The sequence below is a fragment of the Selaginella moellendorffii genome, unplaced genomic scaffold (genome assembly GCF_000143415.4).
Source record: "Selaginella moellendorffii unplaced genomic scaffold, v1.0 SELMOscaffold_90, whole genome shotgun sequence".
In the NCBI taxonomy this organism is placed as follows: domain Eukaryota; kingdom Viridiplantae; phylum Streptophyta; class Lycopodiopsida; order Selaginellales; family Selaginellaceae; genus Selaginella; species Selaginella moellendorffii.
Window position 1 is genome coordinate 324,374 of NW_003314351.1, and position 15,723 is coordinate 340,096.

Sequence of the window (15,723 nt, forward strand, 5' to 3'; positions counted from 1 at the left end):
ATTTGAGTCAACCATAGCTGTGACGAAGGCGCTAGTCAAACTCGAGTCAATTCGTGACGTGTCCGAAAATGTTCAAGAACGGTTAAGTGCACGAGAAAGTTCTCTAAAAGTTCTATGCTTTCTAGATTAACTGTTCCACGTTCAAGATCCTTTTGAGATCATATGAGGTGTGTAAAGAGTTCCCCATTGACATCTCGGTGAAGCTGAGCATGCATCGTTGCCTCCATGGAAGAGCAAGCTCTGGGATGAGTCCGAGAAACCGGTAATACAAGCACAACCACTGGCTTTCTCATAATGTTTTTGTTCTCTCTTGGTGAGATTCTAGACAAGAAAATTTGTTACAACTGGACGAGAACTCGAAGTGTTTTGATCCTTCAAAGAGTTAATTGATTTTTGTGTTCTCATGCAAGTCTGGTCGGTCATAAATTCTTCGGCATTGTTTCAAACAAAAGAACTCCTGGAAAACAAAGAGACTGACAAGTTGCATCCTTAACAACACAAGTCTCTTTTTGCTTCACTTCCCACTCCATCTCAATCGCCTTCCTTGTTGAGCTCTTTTATATGGGTTTATACCTAGTGATTAGTATGGATGTGTCTTTGACACACCTTATATTGAGAAGTTTTAGGATTTTTCTTCTTTGACTTGAGATTATTAACATGTTTTCTAGTGACATAGTGTAGCTATATAAAAAGTGTGTGGGCATGGATTTCTTTTGGCTTTATTCTTTCCCAGGACAGCTGTGCAAAGGCAAATTGAATGTGAGCCTGATATAATGTGCTCAAAACATGAAATATGGAAGTTTTGTGACTTACAGAGGAAAGTTTGAACTACTTTGCAAACCATAAATCTGTTTGTGTTATTACCAGCAAGCCTGGTTGGTGCTTAAATTCTCATGGGTCTTGAGAATTTACTCACTCACTTAGTATGCTTTTTCTCTTTGAATTTGGAGATTTGGTAATTGTGTTGGGAGGTCTATCCTTTCTTATCCTGAGAGCTCAGAGAGTCCCATTCAGATTGAGCTTTGCTTCTTGCCACTAAGAGGAGATGAGAAAATAAAAAACATGAATTAAAATTTAAACACAAATATCTAAAGATTGGTAAAATAAACTAGAATATACTTGTTTAGGAATATTAATTCAACTTTTTACTATGGTTGGAACATACAGATTTTGTATAGCTCAAATCTCACACAAAATGATGCCCTTTCATTCAATTGCACACTTAACATGTTTAGGATTTTAACTAATATTTATTTAGTTGGGAAACTGTCAAGTCACTGCGTATTACTAGTATAATAGAAACTTAGTATTTCTTCTAATTCATGCTTGCAAATGGATTAGCCAATTGATGTTATAGTCAAAGATAATGTCCACCTAACCTCCCTCAGCAGATCCTTCAATTTGGCATCTACAAGTACAGCTACTATAATATTTGATAGGGTTTTTAGCGATCATTCGAGTTTAAGCAAGATAGATAGTGAATGCCACCATGAAAAATTTGGTTGCCGCCAGAAAAAAATGTATGAAATTTATCTATGTAAATAACCATCCACAGACAATAATAGTACAACTAAAGAAAATATACTTTGGTTTGAAAATGTTGGCCAGATAATATGTATGTTAGATTGGAAGTATTATAGGAAATAAAAAAACCTAGAGTAAAACGCCCGACTTTCAAATGATACTTGATCACTGAGACTGTGTGGCTGTCTATTCCGACCTTTAAGTGGAAACTATACAGGTTGTCGCGTATTTTCACAGCTGGAATGTTGCTCGCGAGGCGAAGATTGCTCTGTCTGTGATAGAAGCAACGACTTCATTGCTCCAGCAAAGGGATTGTCACTGGGAAAGTAAAAAACAGAAAAGGGATGTGTGGCACGCTTTCGATTCAAATCTCCATAAATCTTCGCAAATCAGTTTACTTGCTGTGCTTAGCTGCATGCAATGCAATCGTGACAATCGTACCGTACGTGAGTTTTTGCCGAGCCGTACCCACGCTTTGTGTGGTACAGGTGAAGGAAACTTTGGAGTTCGTTTTTATTGCTCTTGGATGTGAAAGAGAAAGAGCACGAGAGAGAAAGAAAGATCTTACCCCACAAGAACAAACAAAAGCAAAAGCTAAGATAGTCTACCTAGAGAGAGAGAGAGAGAGAGAGAGAGAGATTTGACCGGAGACAGATGTACTTGGGTGAAAATCAAGCTTGGGTGCTGACGTATACGGCCTCTGGACTTATGGTGGATTTATGGGCGATGGATGGATGGAATGGAGAACCAGCTCTGCTTATATTGTGGGATCTCTCGGAGGATTTCTCGGATGAAAGCTTGTGTGTGGTGCGTTAGAACTCAGAAGATGACTCATGAGAGGGAGGAGAGGATCTAGAACTTAGAAGAGAAGATCAAGCTAAGGAGAGTGACGATCGCCATCATCAAAGAGAGGTCTATGGTGGAGCGTCACGGGGAGGCCATTCCGCATGAAGAGCGTGAGCGACAGCTTCTGCTTGGCGACATGGCCGTCCACGACGCGGACGCTGAATCGGCTGAGGATGGAAGCTGCGATGGCTTTCATCTGCAGATAGGCCACGTCTTTGCCCAGGCACAGGCGCGGACCGGCATTGAAGGCCGTGTACTTGAAGGGCGACTCGGGCACGAAGAAGCCGTTCTTGATCCAGCGCTCCGGCCGGAAGTCGAGGCAGTCGGGCCCCCAGATGCTCTCCATCCGGCCCATGGAATAGATCGAGTAGAGCACTCGCCTCCCCTTCTTGACGCGCGTGCCGTCGGGGAGAGTGTCGTCCTCCGCCACCTCCTTGTTGTCGATCGGCACCGACGGGTACAGCCGCAGCGATTCCGATAGCGCCGCGTGAAGGTACTGCATCGATCGCAGCTCCTCCACGCTGAACTGGTGGATTCCATCGCCATCCTCGCCGCCATCCTCCTCCTCTTCCTCCTCCCGCTCGTCCTCTCCGGGGATCTTCCGTACGAGACAGTCCGAGTTTCGTACCTCGGGGTCGGAGGCCCGTACGCATCCCCTGCCCGAGCCCCGTACGACGGTGCGCAGCTCGTCCAGGATGGCGGCCTCCACGCGCGGGTTGGACTGGAGGAGCCAGAAGAACCAGCTGAGCGCGACGGAGGAGGTGTCGCGGCCGGCGAGGATGAAGTTGATGGCGACGTCGCGGAGGAATTTGTCCGAGTAGCTGGGCTTGCCGGTGGCCGGGTCCGTGGAACTCAGGAAGCACGACAGTAGATCGCTGCGCCGCGAGGGCCGATCGTCGGCCATCTCCGCCTTGCGCTTGGCGATCACGTCCGCCGCGAACGCCTCGATCGTCTTGAGGCACTCGCGCAGCTTGCGCTCGCGCCGGATGCCCAGCAGCCTGTCCAGCTTCCAGCTGAATTCCGGGACCGTGAAGCGCAGCAGCGTGAGCGTGGTGGCGACGTCGAAGGCGCGCGCGAACGGCACCCGCGGCAGCCCCGCGCACAGGCACCCCGGGTCGGCGCCAAACGCGAGGATGCAGATGTTGTCAAAGGTGAAGCGCAGCATCACGTCCTGGAGGTCAATGGTGGCGGAGGTGGCGGCGGCGTGGCGGAGAATTGGGAGGAGGCGGCGGTGGACGAGGCGCTGCACGGATCTGGCGGTCAGGTCGCGGAACGACTTGGTGTAGAACTCGAGGCTGGCGAGCTTGCGCTGGAGCAGCCAGGTGTTGTGGTCGCTGTTGAAGATCCCGCTGCCGAGGAGATCGTGGAAGCCGGCGCGGAGGATCTTGCCCTTGGGGAAGTTGGCGAAGTTGGTCTTGAGGATGTACTCCACGTTTTGGGGATCGCTCGTCACCACCACGTTGAGGCTGGGGATCCAGGGGACGATGAAGGTGAAAGTGCCGCCGGTTTGGACGAGGATGCCCGTGACCCAGTCGTATCCCTGCTTGAAGTTGCGCGAGAGCTGCGGGATCATCCCCACAATTGGCCACACCAGCGGGCCTTTCGCGTTGTGGTAGCGGAGGAAGTGGCAGACGAGGTAAGCGGCGATCATCGCCGCCACGTCCAACCAGGTGATGCGAATTCCGTGCGGGAAGAACGGTGATGGATGCGACGGTGCCGATCCCACGGCCTCGACTGACTCCATGGCGCACAATCTAGATATCGCTCCCCCTCTCTCTTTCTATCTCTTGCTCGTCTCCAGCAATGGACGAAACGATTAAGAGAGCTTCCTTCCTTCTTGAACTTGACGATGGATGATCTTTCGATGGCCAGAAGCTCGAGGATACAGTGCGATTCTCACACGAGAGGGAGAGAAAGAGATGGAATCATCATCCGAGAGAAACAGAGGATGATCATCAGCAACTCCTACACTCTCTCGAGATCTCCTCAAAGTAGCTTGGATTTCTCGAGCATCGCCCAGCTTGAGCTCCTGCTGCCGCGAGGATTTATACCTCCCGCTGCCCTCCTCCTCCTTCCCAGGTTTCCTTTGGTTACTAGAAGTTCCTAGCTGGGCGGCCCCGGGTTGGTGTTCTTGTTCTTGATCAATCAATGCGCCAATTTTTTTATTCTTCCTAAAATGGAGAAGCTCATCAACGCCAATGGCAGCCAAGCTCGCGGGGAGAGAGACGAAGGAATCGAAATGAATCTTGAGACGATTCCTCTCCAGATGCCTTGCTTATAAATGAGATCCTCGCTGGTTCACAAGCTTCTTGGAATAGACACGCGTTATACGGGGAATTCCGCGGATTCCCCACCGGAAAGTCCGGCCTCGCGAGATCGACGGTGGCAGATGATGGCGGCAGAAACCATTGCGGTCACCGCGCGACGACCAGGCTGACACTGGCCGTTGACCAGTCGGAAATAGTCAACGGTTTGTCTTGCTTGCCGTGGTCTAGACACCCGCAAACTACCAAAGTAAATACTCGATTGATTCCAAGCGTATTCATTGAAATCGTTGGCTTGTCGTGATTTTTGTAAGTTTGTAGGGTCAATCGATTTCGATGGGGCGATGCGGATGGATGAATCGCTTTGTTGCATTGCATCGCGGAATAACCAGTAGCGAAGTGTCAATCTCATGTACGGGTGAAGAGATTTCTTGGGCTCGGATTCTTGATGAAAAGGGATTCCCTCATCAAAGTTGTTGCTGAGACGAACAATCACAAGGTTTTGATCTATATCCTAAACCCCGAGAGAGCTGGTGGTGGTTTCGTGGCCTCAAGATCAAAGTTTGATTGGGGAGGCGCTGGACCAGCACAATAAATACACAAATTTTCTAAACTCAATCTCTCAATTGTAGGGATGCGTATAGGTGATGTTCCACTGGGTGTGGATCAAACGTCAATTTCTCGGTGCGCCGTTGCACCAACTAGTTAAGCGGGCGAAGCGAAATTCAATGTGTTCATACAAAAGAAAAGTTAAGTGTTTCACATTTCTTCTTCAAATTCCATCGAATCTTTGACGAGGAATCTTTGACTGGTCAATGGCGCTCGAAAGATTTAGGGCTTTCCAGCGATGGCGCCCAGCAGCTGCGCGGCATTCTCAGGTTTGAATTCCCCTTGCCATGGCGTGCGCGCCACGGAGTTTTCGCGGCGCCGCTTCGCTATGGCCGCCACGCCGCCCGGCAGCGGCAGCGGCGGCGGTGCCAGCGAGCTTCAGACGAGGATGAAATCGCCGCCCGCGGTAGAGACCAGCTTCTGGCAATGGCGCGATTACAACATTCGCTACCAGCGCGCTGGAGCGGCGGGGCCGGCGCTGGTTCTCATCCACGGATTTGGCGCAAATTGGTAAGAACAAATCCATCCATAGATTTCATCCTCGTGATAGATACTAAAAAATTCGCTGCATTGTTCTTGGCAGTGATCACTGGAGGAAGAACATTCCAGTGCTGGCAGAGCGTCACAGGGTATATGCAATCGATTTGCTTGGCTATGGCTACTCGGACAAGCCGAGTCCACGACAAGCTCAGCCCGGCAACTTTTATACGTTCGAGCTCTGGGCAAGCCAAGTTCTAGATTTCTGCTCTGACGTCGTCCAGGACGAAGTGTTCCTCGTTTGTAATTCCGTGGGTGGCAAGTATCATTCTTTTATATGGTTTTTGAAAGAAATTTCTCTTTTTTGGATTTTTTTTTCTCCAGGAATAGTGGGCCTTGAAGCAGCACTGACTCGCCCAGCTAGCGTCAAAGGACTCCAATTGATAAACATTTCCTTGCGCCTACTTCACATAAAGAAACAAGCGCGGTTTGCTCGGCCATTCATTAAGGCATTCCAGGAGCTCTTGAGGTAAATTCTTTCCAGTTCTTCTTCTCCACACTTCCTCACGTGGTTTTTTATTGTATAGACAAACAGCTGTTGGAAAAGCGTTCTTTAAGTCCGTCACTACTCCAGAGACTGTGAAGAAGATCCTCTGTGAGGTTGGTGTTGCGTCGAATTGTGTTTGTGTACTGGTTTTGGATCTGATGCTTTCATTCAGTGCTACCACGATGACTCTGCCGTGACTGACGAGCTCGTCGAGATTATCCTGCGACCTGGCCTCGAGAGTGGCGCGGCCGACGTGTTTCTGGATTTCATCGGCTACTCTGGCGGACCTTTGCCGGAAGAAATGCTTCCCAGAGTCCAGGCAAATCACAGACGCCCTCCTTGATGTGTGCCTGGAAATCGCTGACGATCACGATTGCTTCAGTGTCCCGTTTCGATACTCTGGGGTGAGAAAGATCCCTGGGAGCCGGTTTTGCTGGGACAAGCATACAGGAACTACGAGACAGTGGAGGAGTTTATAGTTCTTCCAAATGCTGGCCACTGTCCACAGGTACGCTTTGGCATTTATTTTGTTCTTGATGACGGTGTACGTCTCTGGCAGGACGAAACACCAGAACTTGTTAATGAGCTGGTGGAAAAATTCGTTAGTCGGCACGATCATTCGTCACAAGCAGCGTGAGCGAGAGTACAATCGAAGCTCGCGAACTCACGAGAATATTACGCTTGTCAGATCTTGAGAACCAAAAGCCAAGTTGACGGTACGAACGTGTGTATAACTCAGAGTTTCTTCTATCACCGACGAGAACGATCAAGATCCGCGCGGCGAGAATGTCATGAGACACTCCTGGCCGGAGAGTAAAGCTCTGGTGAGATTGGTCAGGGGCAGCATTGGTACCAAAGACTTTCACGAGGCGAAACGCGTCCACGACCTGGTTCTCGCCAGCGACCTCGGCACGGACAGGTATCTCTGCAACCTCGTGATCGAGATGTACGGAAAGTGCGGGCGAGTGGACGAATCTTTGCGGGTTTTCGAGGAGCTGGAAGGGAAGAATCACAAGTCTTGGAATGCGCTGCTGCATGGGTTTACCGTGAATGGGTACGCCAGGCGAGCGTGGCGGATCTTCGTTGGGATGCCGGAGCACGACTATTTCTCGTGGAACGTGATGATCACGGTGTTACTCCAGACTGGGAACTTGGAGGGCGGGAGGGATTTGTTTGAGAGAATGCCGGAGCCGAATGCGGTGAGCTACAATCTGGTGATCAAGGCGTACGCGCAGGTGGGATGCGTTGATCAAGCGAAAGCGCTGTTTGATCGAGCTCCTAGTTTGAATGACGTCTCGTGGACGACGCTTATATCTGGAAATGCCGAGAGTGGGCGGTTGAGTGAAGCGAAACTTGTGTTCGAGCGAATGCCTTTGCATGATAAAGTCTCTTCCAGTGTGATGATCCAGTGCTGTGGTCTTGCCGGTAACTTGGATGAATCAAAAATGGTTTTTATGAGCATGGAGGAGAGAGACGTGGTTTCGTGGACGTGCTTACTTGTAGCATATGCCGAGAATCGGTATCTTGTTGGTGCTGCGTGGAGCTTTGAGAAGATGCCGATGCGCGGCACTGTGACATGGACGGCCATGATGAACGCCTACGCTCAAGCGGGAAATCTCCGGGAGACTTGGAGGATGTTTAGTTCCTTGCCGGAGCTAGACACTGCTGCGTGGAACGCAGTGATCGCAGCGTATGCCCACTGTGGAAACAAGAAAGAGGAGGCTATGCGTTGCTTGGAGCTCGCCAAAACCATGAAACTCGAGGGGTTTTTCCCAAATCATGTCACATATGCTGCCATTCTCTCAGCTTGCAACCACGTCGGGCTTGTGAGCGATGTTTGGGAGAACTTCGTGTCGATGATCGCGGATCACGGGATTGTGCCTATAAAGCAGCACTACTCATCGATTGTGGATGCGTTGGGGAGATCGGGGAGGATGGAAGAGGCGAAAGAGTTGATCCGAAGCATGCCCTTTGAAGCAGATGAAACTGCGTGGACGGCCATGCTCAATGCTTGTAGAATTCAGGGCGATGTGTCAGCGGGATTGGATGCTGCGAGTCGAGTCGTGAATGACAAAGATGGAAATCCATTTGTAGCTGTTTCTACCCTGTATCGATCAAAGGTTTCATAGCGTAGCAAGTGGTTTAAATTCAAAAATCGGCATATTCGGGGGGCATATAAACGTTGGACATATTTTAGGGCTCCACGCATTAGGGTTTTGCTGAAATGGAAGAGGATCCGGCGCCGCGCGTGCTCCTGGCGCACACATTCGAGCACCAGCAGCTGCGCGAGCACGTAGATGAGGTAATGCGCAGCGTCTCGTGCTCTCAAATCGAGCGCATTGGGTGTTTTCTCGCAGGTCAGATTCACGGAGGCTGTTCTTGTCAGCGGGTGCGAGGTTTTGGAGTTTCAGCGGCCCTCAGCCTGTTCAAACGTCCCAGTTCTAGGGTATGATGTGATCTGCAAGGGATTTCGTTCTCATTTTGGAATGACTATTGCAGGGAGACTTATCCAGCGTCGTTTGCTTTGGAGATATTTGCTCGAATAAAAGGAGAATCTCGTTTCTGGCCAGTTTGTGCTGCATTCGTCTACTCTTCCTCGGGGTCATCACTTGATCTCCAGGTCTGTAAAAAAAATAGAGAAACAAACTTACACTCCTTTTGATTTGTTCTTGCAGGTCATTGTTACGGATCATCTGGTTATACGTGGTATTTATTCCACAGTAACGCTCGTGATCTATGGAACACCTGTACGAGAGTTGAACCCCACGCCATTTATCGACCTTCCTTTTAAGTCCGAGCATCCATCTCCAGTGCCAGAATCTCCAAAGCGGGATATCCCGCGACTCGAGCATTCGTTGCAAACGACCGAGATTTCCAACCTTGTCCGGAGACTTGTACGGCTTGCTCCTGCATCGCCAAAATCTCGTGCTGCTTTAGTCACGGCCGCTCTATCCTATCGAAAAATGGGCAGGAGACTTGACAACTACGACGCGATTTTGTCATCCATGGCTCAAGTTGCTGAAGAATCGAACAAAGCAGAGAATGAAACATCGGAGACTGAAGTGCTCGATACGGTTTTGACGTGGATTCGAGATGGATTGTATTCGGGAAAAGGAAGTGAGGTATTGTTTTTGTTTGCTATTTTCGGTGCAGGTCTGAAAGCTTCACTCGTGCAGGTGAATAATTTTCTTACGGGCCTCGCCGCTGTGCAGCTGCTATGTATCAGTACTCCCGAGTGTTTTAACTTTGTTCTCGCGGGTGGGATTGACGTTTTGATCAAGGCCTTGCAAATGGCCTCCACGGTTTCTCCGGTTGCTACAAGTTTGGCATTGCAAGCTTTGGAGATTTCGTCTCGTCATGCATTTGGCTGCGACGCTGTTCTTGGATGGGGAAAACACCAGGGGCAGAAGATATGTTATGCAACCATATTATTGACTCTTGTCCAAGCACTCAGTTCTTCTGTTGTTCACCTGTCCGTGCAAGTTCTTCACCGCCTTCGCGTATACGAGTTGGCTGCGACTTTTCAGGCATGTTATCATCTTCTGATGTCTTTTCAGGGCTCACTCATCATACGTGTTTCAGGAAACAATCGAATATCTGCTGACGGATAATTCCTCTGACCTGGGAAAACAGGATGATCTTTTTATCGCGGCTGCGAGACTGTTAAAAAAACTTACTGTAAGTTTAATTCCTCAAAGTCCGGAGGCTAACGGTTTGCGCTTGCAGAACGTACTCTATTTAAAAACTGACGTGACATTCCCAAAGCATGCATCTCGGTTTCTTCCCATGGAGTTTGAAGATGATGGTTTTTCTTTAGACAATCCGAATGAAAACGTGGATGATTACATTCTGGTTATCTTACAGGCACGTGTTATCTTGATTTCATATATTTCCTCTTATGTTTGAGTCCAGGAAAGGCGCTTTATATCGTCAATAGCAGCCTTCATTACTTTGAACCGTGATAGAAGCAAGACTTGTATGAAAATATTGACAGGAACCTTGGACACCGTGCAAACTCTTCTTTTATCTCTTCTCAGTTCTCGGTCCGGTATGACTTTCCGCGGCTGTAATGATCGATAGCTAACCTCTGAAATTTAGGAACGTTCCTTCTTTCTTCTGACCCGGAGGCTGCAAGAGCTATGGCAGCTGTTCTCCAGAAGCGATGTCGTGATCAGACGCCAGAAGAGTCGAATATTTGTTCGATTCAATCCACATTAGGATTCAGGCCATGGAATTTCGAGAAGCTCCTTGAGACGAGTTTATCTACGGTAAGGCTTTGGATTTTGTCTCAAAAGATCTTATGCCAACTACGCGGTTTTCATGGCAGGTTGACATTTTCCAGCGTTTGCAGTCATCTGTCGATGGATCTAACGAGTATTTATGGTGTTTGTGGAAGGTGTCACTCCTATCCAGGTAAGCCGTGTGGTGACTGTGTATGACGCTAATGTCCATGAACACAGGACACAAATAGGACGGCGGGCGATCACGACTAATTTTCAAGATACAAAGGTTTGCTTTGCAAAGAGTTTTTAGCACGCTGAGTGAGTTTTACAGGCTCTTTCGACTATGCTTGAAGTTTTGGATAGTACCACAGCTACGTCTGGTATTCGTAACTGAGTTCTCGTCTATTAACTCGTTGTAAGTTGTGGCAGAAAAGCTCCTTGCAGCATCTTATGCAGCAGAAACCCTCTACGTCCTCCTCAGCGATTCAACTCTTGCCGTATGGACTACCTGGGTAAAACATGCTGCAAATCTGAAAGAAGTGATCTCCAAACTGAAGGTTGTGGAGGACGAGCTATCTGAAACCGGCCTGTTCACTATCCGGTTACAGCTAGTCGCTGATGCAGCTCTAATCTATCAAGACAAAGGGGCTGTTGGTCTATTAAAGTTCGCCGCATTTCTTGCTGGAGAGAATTCGAATCTGGATGGGTTTGACGTGAACACTGTAATGGTCGATGAGCACGATGCCAGCAGTCTGTTGGGAAAAATGGATGGATCTTCCGGGTTTAATGACTCTACAATTATTCAGCTGACAGCTTGCATGCAAATCTTAGCATCCGTCTGCGGATCCGTAAGTACCTTTGATCTCTTCGAAATCTCTTCACGTGAGCGACAGAAACACTTTTCTTTATTTGTCACCGGCGTTCTCACTGCGCTTGTTTTCTTCCAGAGTCTCGCAGCTGCTTTATATGCAGAAGGGGCTGTCACTGTTGTTAGTGCGCTATTGGAACGTGCCTCCTTTATGCTTCAAGGTCTGCTGAATATCGTGCGTCTAAGTGATTCCATTGTACTGTTTCTTTACCTTCAGATGACTTTGAGGATGATGATTTGGCAGCGTCTTCGATACTTACGTCCGTCGTGAAGCTTCTTGTACCTACGCTCTTACTTCTTTCAACATTGTTTCAGAGACTTGAGGTATCTAGATCGATATTTTTTATTTTTTATTTTCCTAACTTATCATGATCTTCAGCTTGAGCGGCGGCAATATCACAATACGAAGCTTGTGATGCTACTTCTAAGATTGCACGCTGCAATAAGGTGCGTACAAGTACAGGAAGATTTTACTTTTAGTTCCGTGTGTATGATGCGTTTACGTTTCAGTGGAAAGTCAGTGCTAGTTCCCACTTACTCACGGGAATCAGGTGGAGTGGAGATCCGAGCTGTTCTTCGGCTTTTGGCAGCAGTCTTGGCTTTTTGGCCCATTTTTGGATGGAACCCGGTGATCCCGCCACGAATATTTCGTTCATATGTCACTGGCTCTGACTTGCCATTGAACCCAGTAGAGACGTGTAGCTCTCTTATTCTTTTGGTATGTATTTCACTGGTTTTGTCTCTTTTCTTATATTAGTTCCTGCAGGGAAATCTACTTCCTTTGGATGACAACACTGGTAGCTGTTGGGATTTTTCAGTGGAAGTAACGCTCGGTACAACTGTCGTCCCACAAGTAACCTGGCACACTCAGACACCCTTCAAAGAGGCTTTACTCGAATCCCTGGCACCGCATTATCACTACTTTGCTGATTTAATACCACGACTAGCTCTATCTGTGAGGCACATTCTATTTATTATTGCAGTTTCTGACTGTTTCATACTTGTGCAGACATCTGAGATGCTTCGTGACTTGCTAAAACATGTTGTGGTGCGAGTCTCATGCGTAGACCCCAAACTTTCAGCTGCAATGTTGCGTCCACTTCTTACATATATAGAAGAACGAACGTCTTCTGCAGCACATTCGTCAGATGCCGATGCTCTGCATGTGAGTTATTCTCTGGTTTTTTTCTTTCCTTCATAGCGTCTTTCCCTTTACGCAGGTTTTATGCTGCATAGAGTTTGTTACCGATCTTGCAAACTTTCCTGCCTCAAAGGTATGCACATAACGACAAAGGTACTGGAACTTCATTTTATTACTTTCAGGTCGTACTCCTTCAGGGAGGGATTTTGAAAATTCTGTTTCAAGCGCTTCTCAGCTTCTCCTCTTTCAGAACAGACGAAGCCTCAAACTGCATAAGATCGTTATTGACTTGTCTTACGACGATATGTGACTCCAAATCTGTACTGAGTTTTGAGCACTGTCTCTACATCATTTCCTCGTTCAAGAGTCTATTAAAGGTAGTTTTTAATTCGTCCTTACATTTGTTGTTCATGTTTTTATGTTTCGTGTCTAATAACAGGACTTACCACTAGAATATGACTTTATAACTCTAATGCATGCGTTTTACAAGTTTTCTTCTCACCGGCTAGGAAAAGTCGCTTTTCTTAAACTACAACTGGGTGAATTAACAACAAGCTTGGAGAACGATACCGATGATGACACAAGAAATAACATGGCTGAACGACACGATGAACCGCTATTGGTGTTAAGCCAAAGACTAACTGCTGCGTTAAATGTAGAAGGTGCTCATGACTCGACGCTGCTTGAAATTGCTCGTGCTTTTTCGGTGGGAGCGTTGAGATTAACGGCTGCTGGAAAAAGGTAAAAGTTTTTATTTTCATCTCTTTCTAACTGTTGTGTCTGGTAGCTCGCTTGGCATAGGAGCTCTCAACACGTTGTTTGGAAGGCGTACATCCGATGATCAAGTTGCATTGCTAGCTATCTCAGATCTCGTGAGTTGTCTGAGAAGAAAAAGTGGCGAAGGCTCAGGTGACAGTAAATGTGCTCGACAGGTACGTATTTGCCAGGGACTTATATGACACTTTTTTCTTCTTGCTTTTTCTTTTTCTAGGCAGTCCATGCACTGCAGGTGCTTTCGAGATTGCTACAGAGGCCTCTTGAGCTGGAAGGTCTTTTGGAGAAATTGAAGGCTGGAAAGCTGGAAAAACAATTTGAAGTCCACCGAAGCAGCAGTACCGACGATTTCATTGCTCGGGGCATCCCCGCCCATAGTATGCTTGAGAAGTTCAGCGATCGTTTTAGTTGGGAGGTTTCGGCTGAAGTGATCGGCACAGGCACAACCTTGCGGCCACCAAAGAGGAAGCCTTTTTTGATGAACGACTTAAGCAAACGGATTGTGCGCTTGCGCACTTCTACAACCGAAGCTCCTCACTCCGCCCGTGCAGAACACGTTGAAAAGGAAGAGATTCCCGAAGATGCACCGTCAGCTTTTGTTCAAGTTGATGACGAGCCAGGAGATCTAGAGACATCAAACGACGACGAAGGCAGCGCGACCATTTTCTCGACCTCCAACGCTTATGATGGACAATCGCCCAACGACTTATCCACTGGGCCAACTAGTATAAGCTCCGGTACAGTCCCTCCTCCAAGTTATCAAGTGTATTCCCAGGCTCCATTATTTGCACCATCGCCACAGCCACCTTTTCTGCCAACACCGCAGCAACTTTCACAGCATTTCCATCTACAACACCAACTTTCGCAAATCCAGCGAACTCCACAGGAAGGCTACGCTGGCTACCACCGGCATCAAGGACAACAAGCTGTGCAAACTCAGCCACAGCATGAAAGCTGGAGTGTCCTTCAACAGATACTTGCATCTCCAGAATCGATACAGGTGTTTTTCTAAATTCCAAGTCGCCTGAAACATGAGCTGACCACTTTTTTTTCAGGACTTGTTGAGGGATCAGACAAGACTTACAATGCTTCTGGAGCAGCATCCAAAGCTGTTGTCACTGCTACAGGTACGCTGTAGGTGAAAGTAAGGAAAGCGTACATCCTCTATTTGTGTGGCCTGCAGGAAAGATTTAACTTCTCGGGCTAATATTCGGAGGAGATATCAAAGATCATTTCGGTACTATTTTATTCCCACACATCGGGATCGTCGGTGTCGTGGGGGCAGGAAACGTTACGTAGAAATGAAGGCCTTTGTTTTAAAAACAATTCGGTGGGTGTTTTTCCTTTTCTATCGATCTCGTGGCAACTCAAGTTCAACACAGGTAAGCCAAGGTTTACAAAGTTTTGCACTTCAAAGGTCTATACTAAAGTACGAATCCAATTTACAGCGATCAAAGGTGGCCGGGTACAGCACTATCTTAGGCGAGGATGTAAAGCATATCCTGGCCCAGGGGAACAAAGGTCTGTCTTGTACTTTGTCAGACTTTTATCATACCCATAGTCGTGGAAGCAGGAATATCAACCAGGCTTGTAAAAAGTGCCTTGCAGTGGCACCATCTGTGCACGCGTGAGCATTCCGTCCAGTGGACGAGTGCGTGGGATACTGAGAAACAAAATCCCACAAGACGATATTGTTCGCGTGGCGATATTGTTGCGAATCCAGAGCTGTGTTGGTTAGATGCAAAAGTCATACATGCATGGGCCATGATGCATGTCCCCACTCTCCAGACGAGTTGAACGAATGAAGGCCCGCTCCATCACGCGCAAGCCTGTGAGAGCTTTCCTGCGTATAAAAGCCTCGCAGTTTTCTTCTTGTCACTGCAAAGTCAGCTCTCAAACGTTCTCAAACGTTCTCAACGAGTGAAAACCACCAGTGTTTGAAATGGGAGAGGCTCATGTCATTTGCGAGGATCCTCCCAAGGAAGAGAACTATGACGGGGGCTACAATAGTAGAAGCCGCAAGAATTCCCTTTGGTACGAGGAGGAGATAGACGAAGGTCTCAAGTGGACATACAGTGTTTCCAGGTTCTAGTTATATATGTTCTTCCCAATCGCATCTCTAAAAGCCTGGAGCTTTCCCAGGGTTTTGCATACAGGTGCCAGTGAATTTCAAGACATTGCATTGCTTGAAACTCAACCATTTGGCAAGGTTCGTGCCTTTCTCAATCTTGGAATGAAGAAACATTTTGGCGAGCAGGTTTTATTGCTTGATGGAAAGATGCAGAGTGCTGAAGCTGATGAATTTGTCTACCATGAAGCCTTGGTTCATCCTGCACTTCTCTCACATCCCAAGTAAGTTGAAGGTCTTTATGAAATATTTTTGGTTGACTTTCCTATCCTTTTGTTTTTCTTATTAGTCCACAGACTGTATTTATCATGGGTGGAGGAGA

At 47.7% G+C, this 15,723-nt stretch overlaps 4 protein-coding genes across 8 annotated transcripts; 3 read left to right on the plus strand and 1 right to left on the minus strand.

Annotated features, from left to right (window-relative positions):
* Positions 1-2,013: 2,013 nt before the first annotated feature.
* LOC9660819 (cytochrome P450 86B1) lies at positions 2,014-4,602 on the minus strand. The gene has a single exon (XM_024662533.1). The coding sequence runs from the start codon at positions 4,112-4,114 to the stop codon at positions 2,402-2,404; it is 1,713 nt and encodes a 570-aa protein (XP_024518301.1). The 5' UTR covers positions 4,115-4,602; the 3' UTR covers positions 2,014-2,401.
* An 888-nt stretch (positions 4,603-5,490) lies between these two features.
* On the plus strand, positions 5,491-6,986 carry LOC9660820 (pheophytinase, chloroplastic). Its single transcript, XM_024662536.1, has 7 exons — positions 5,491-5,753; positions 5,827-6,038; positions 6,105-6,249; positions 6,308-6,380; positions 6,440-6,586; positions 6,650-6,775; positions 6,827-6,986. The coding sequence occupies exons 1-7, from the start codon at positions 5,572-5,574 to the stop codon at positions 6,902-6,904; spliced, it is 963 nt and encodes a 320-aa protein (XP_024518304.1). The 5' UTR covers positions 5,491-5,571; the 3' UTR covers positions 6,905-6,986.
* A 72-nt stretch (positions 6,987-7,058) lies between these two features.
* Positions 7,059-8,396, plus strand: LOC9639021 (pentatricopeptide repeat-containing protein At4g02750). Its single transcript, XM_002988649.2, has one exon. The coding sequence runs from the start codon at positions 7,059-7,061 to the stop codon at positions 8,394-8,396; it is 1,338 nt and encodes a 445-aa protein (XP_002988695.2).
* A 35-nt stretch (positions 8,397-8,431) lies between these two features.
* Positions 8,432-15,058, plus strand: LOC112341804. Of its 5 annotated transcripts, XM_024662528.1 has the most exons (28): positions 8,433-8,569; positions 8,625-8,713; positions 8,767-8,887; positions 8,943-9,389; positions 9,444-9,794; positions 9,850-9,945; positions 9,994-10,131; positions 10,180-10,315; positions 10,366-10,535; positions 10,595-10,680; positions 10,728-10,776; positions 10,822-10,870; positions 10,911-11,338; positions 11,438-11,519; positions 11,576-11,682; positions 11,738-11,805; positions 11,869-12,076; positions 12,125-12,313; positions 12,368-12,523; positions 12,579-12,632; positions 12,682-12,876; positions 12,939-13,240; positions 13,287-13,431; positions 13,491-14,273; positions 14,329-14,400; positions 14,457-14,655; positions 14,722-14,794; positions 14,847-15,058. In XM_024662528.1, exons 1-26 carry the CDS (start codon positions 8,492-8,494, stop codon positions 14,478-14,480), a joined length of 4,623 nt encoding a protein of 1,540 aa, XP_024518296.1. In that variant the 5' UTR covers positions 8,433-8,491; the 3' UTR covers positions 14,481-14,655; positions 14,722-14,794; positions 14,847-15,058. The 5 variants fall into 5 exon arrangements, with proteins under 5 accessions (XP_024518300.1, XP_024518296.1, XP_024518295.1 ...); XM_024662527.1 differs by lacking the exon at positions 14,847-15,058 and having other exon boundaries at positions 14,722-14,809; XM_024662529.1 differs by lacking the exon at positions 14,847-15,058 and having other exon boundaries at positions 10,920-11,338; positions 14,722-14,809.
* Positions 15,059-15,723: the final 665 nt, after the last annotated feature.

What these genes read in the sequence shown, in the direction of transcription:
- LOC9660819 (XM_024662533.1), bottom strand. Translation starts at nt 4,114, where the DNA reads ATGGAGTCAGTCGAGGCCGTGGGATCGGCACCGTCGCATCCATCACCG.
- LOC9660820 (XM_024662536.1), top strand. Translation starts at nt 5,572, where the DNA reads ATGGCCGCCACGCCGCCCGGCAGCGGCAGCGGCGGCGGTGCCAGCGAG. An exon ending in GCATTCCAGGAGCTCTTGAG is followed by an intron (nt 6,250 to 6,307) that starts GTAAATTCTTTC and finishes TTTATTGTATAG; the next exon opens with ACAAACAGCTGTTGGAAAAG. An exon ending in AAATGCTTCCCAGAGTCCAG is followed by an intron (nt 6,587 to 6,649) that starts GCAAATCACAGA and finishes CGATTGCTTCAG; the next exon opens with TGTCCCGTTTCGATACTCTG.
- LOC112341804 (XM_024662528.1), top strand. Translation starts at nt 8,492, where the DNA reads ATGGAAGAGGATCCGGCGCCGCGCGTGCTCCTGGCGCACACATTCGAG. An exon ending in TGCGCGAGCACGTAGATGAG is followed by an intron (nt 8,570 to 8,624) that starts GTAATGCGCAGC and finishes GTTTTCTCGCAG; the next exon opens with GTCAGATTCACGGAGGCTGT. An exon ending in CTAATTTTCAAGATACAAAG is followed by an intron (nt 10,777 to 10,821) that starts GTTTGCTTTGCA and finishes TGAGTTTTACAG; the next exon opens with GCTCTTTCGACTATGCTTGA.
- LOC9639021 (XM_002988649.2), top strand. Translation starts at nt 7,059, where the DNA reads ATGAGACACTCCTGGCCGGAGAGTAAAGCTCTGGTGAGATTGGTCAGG.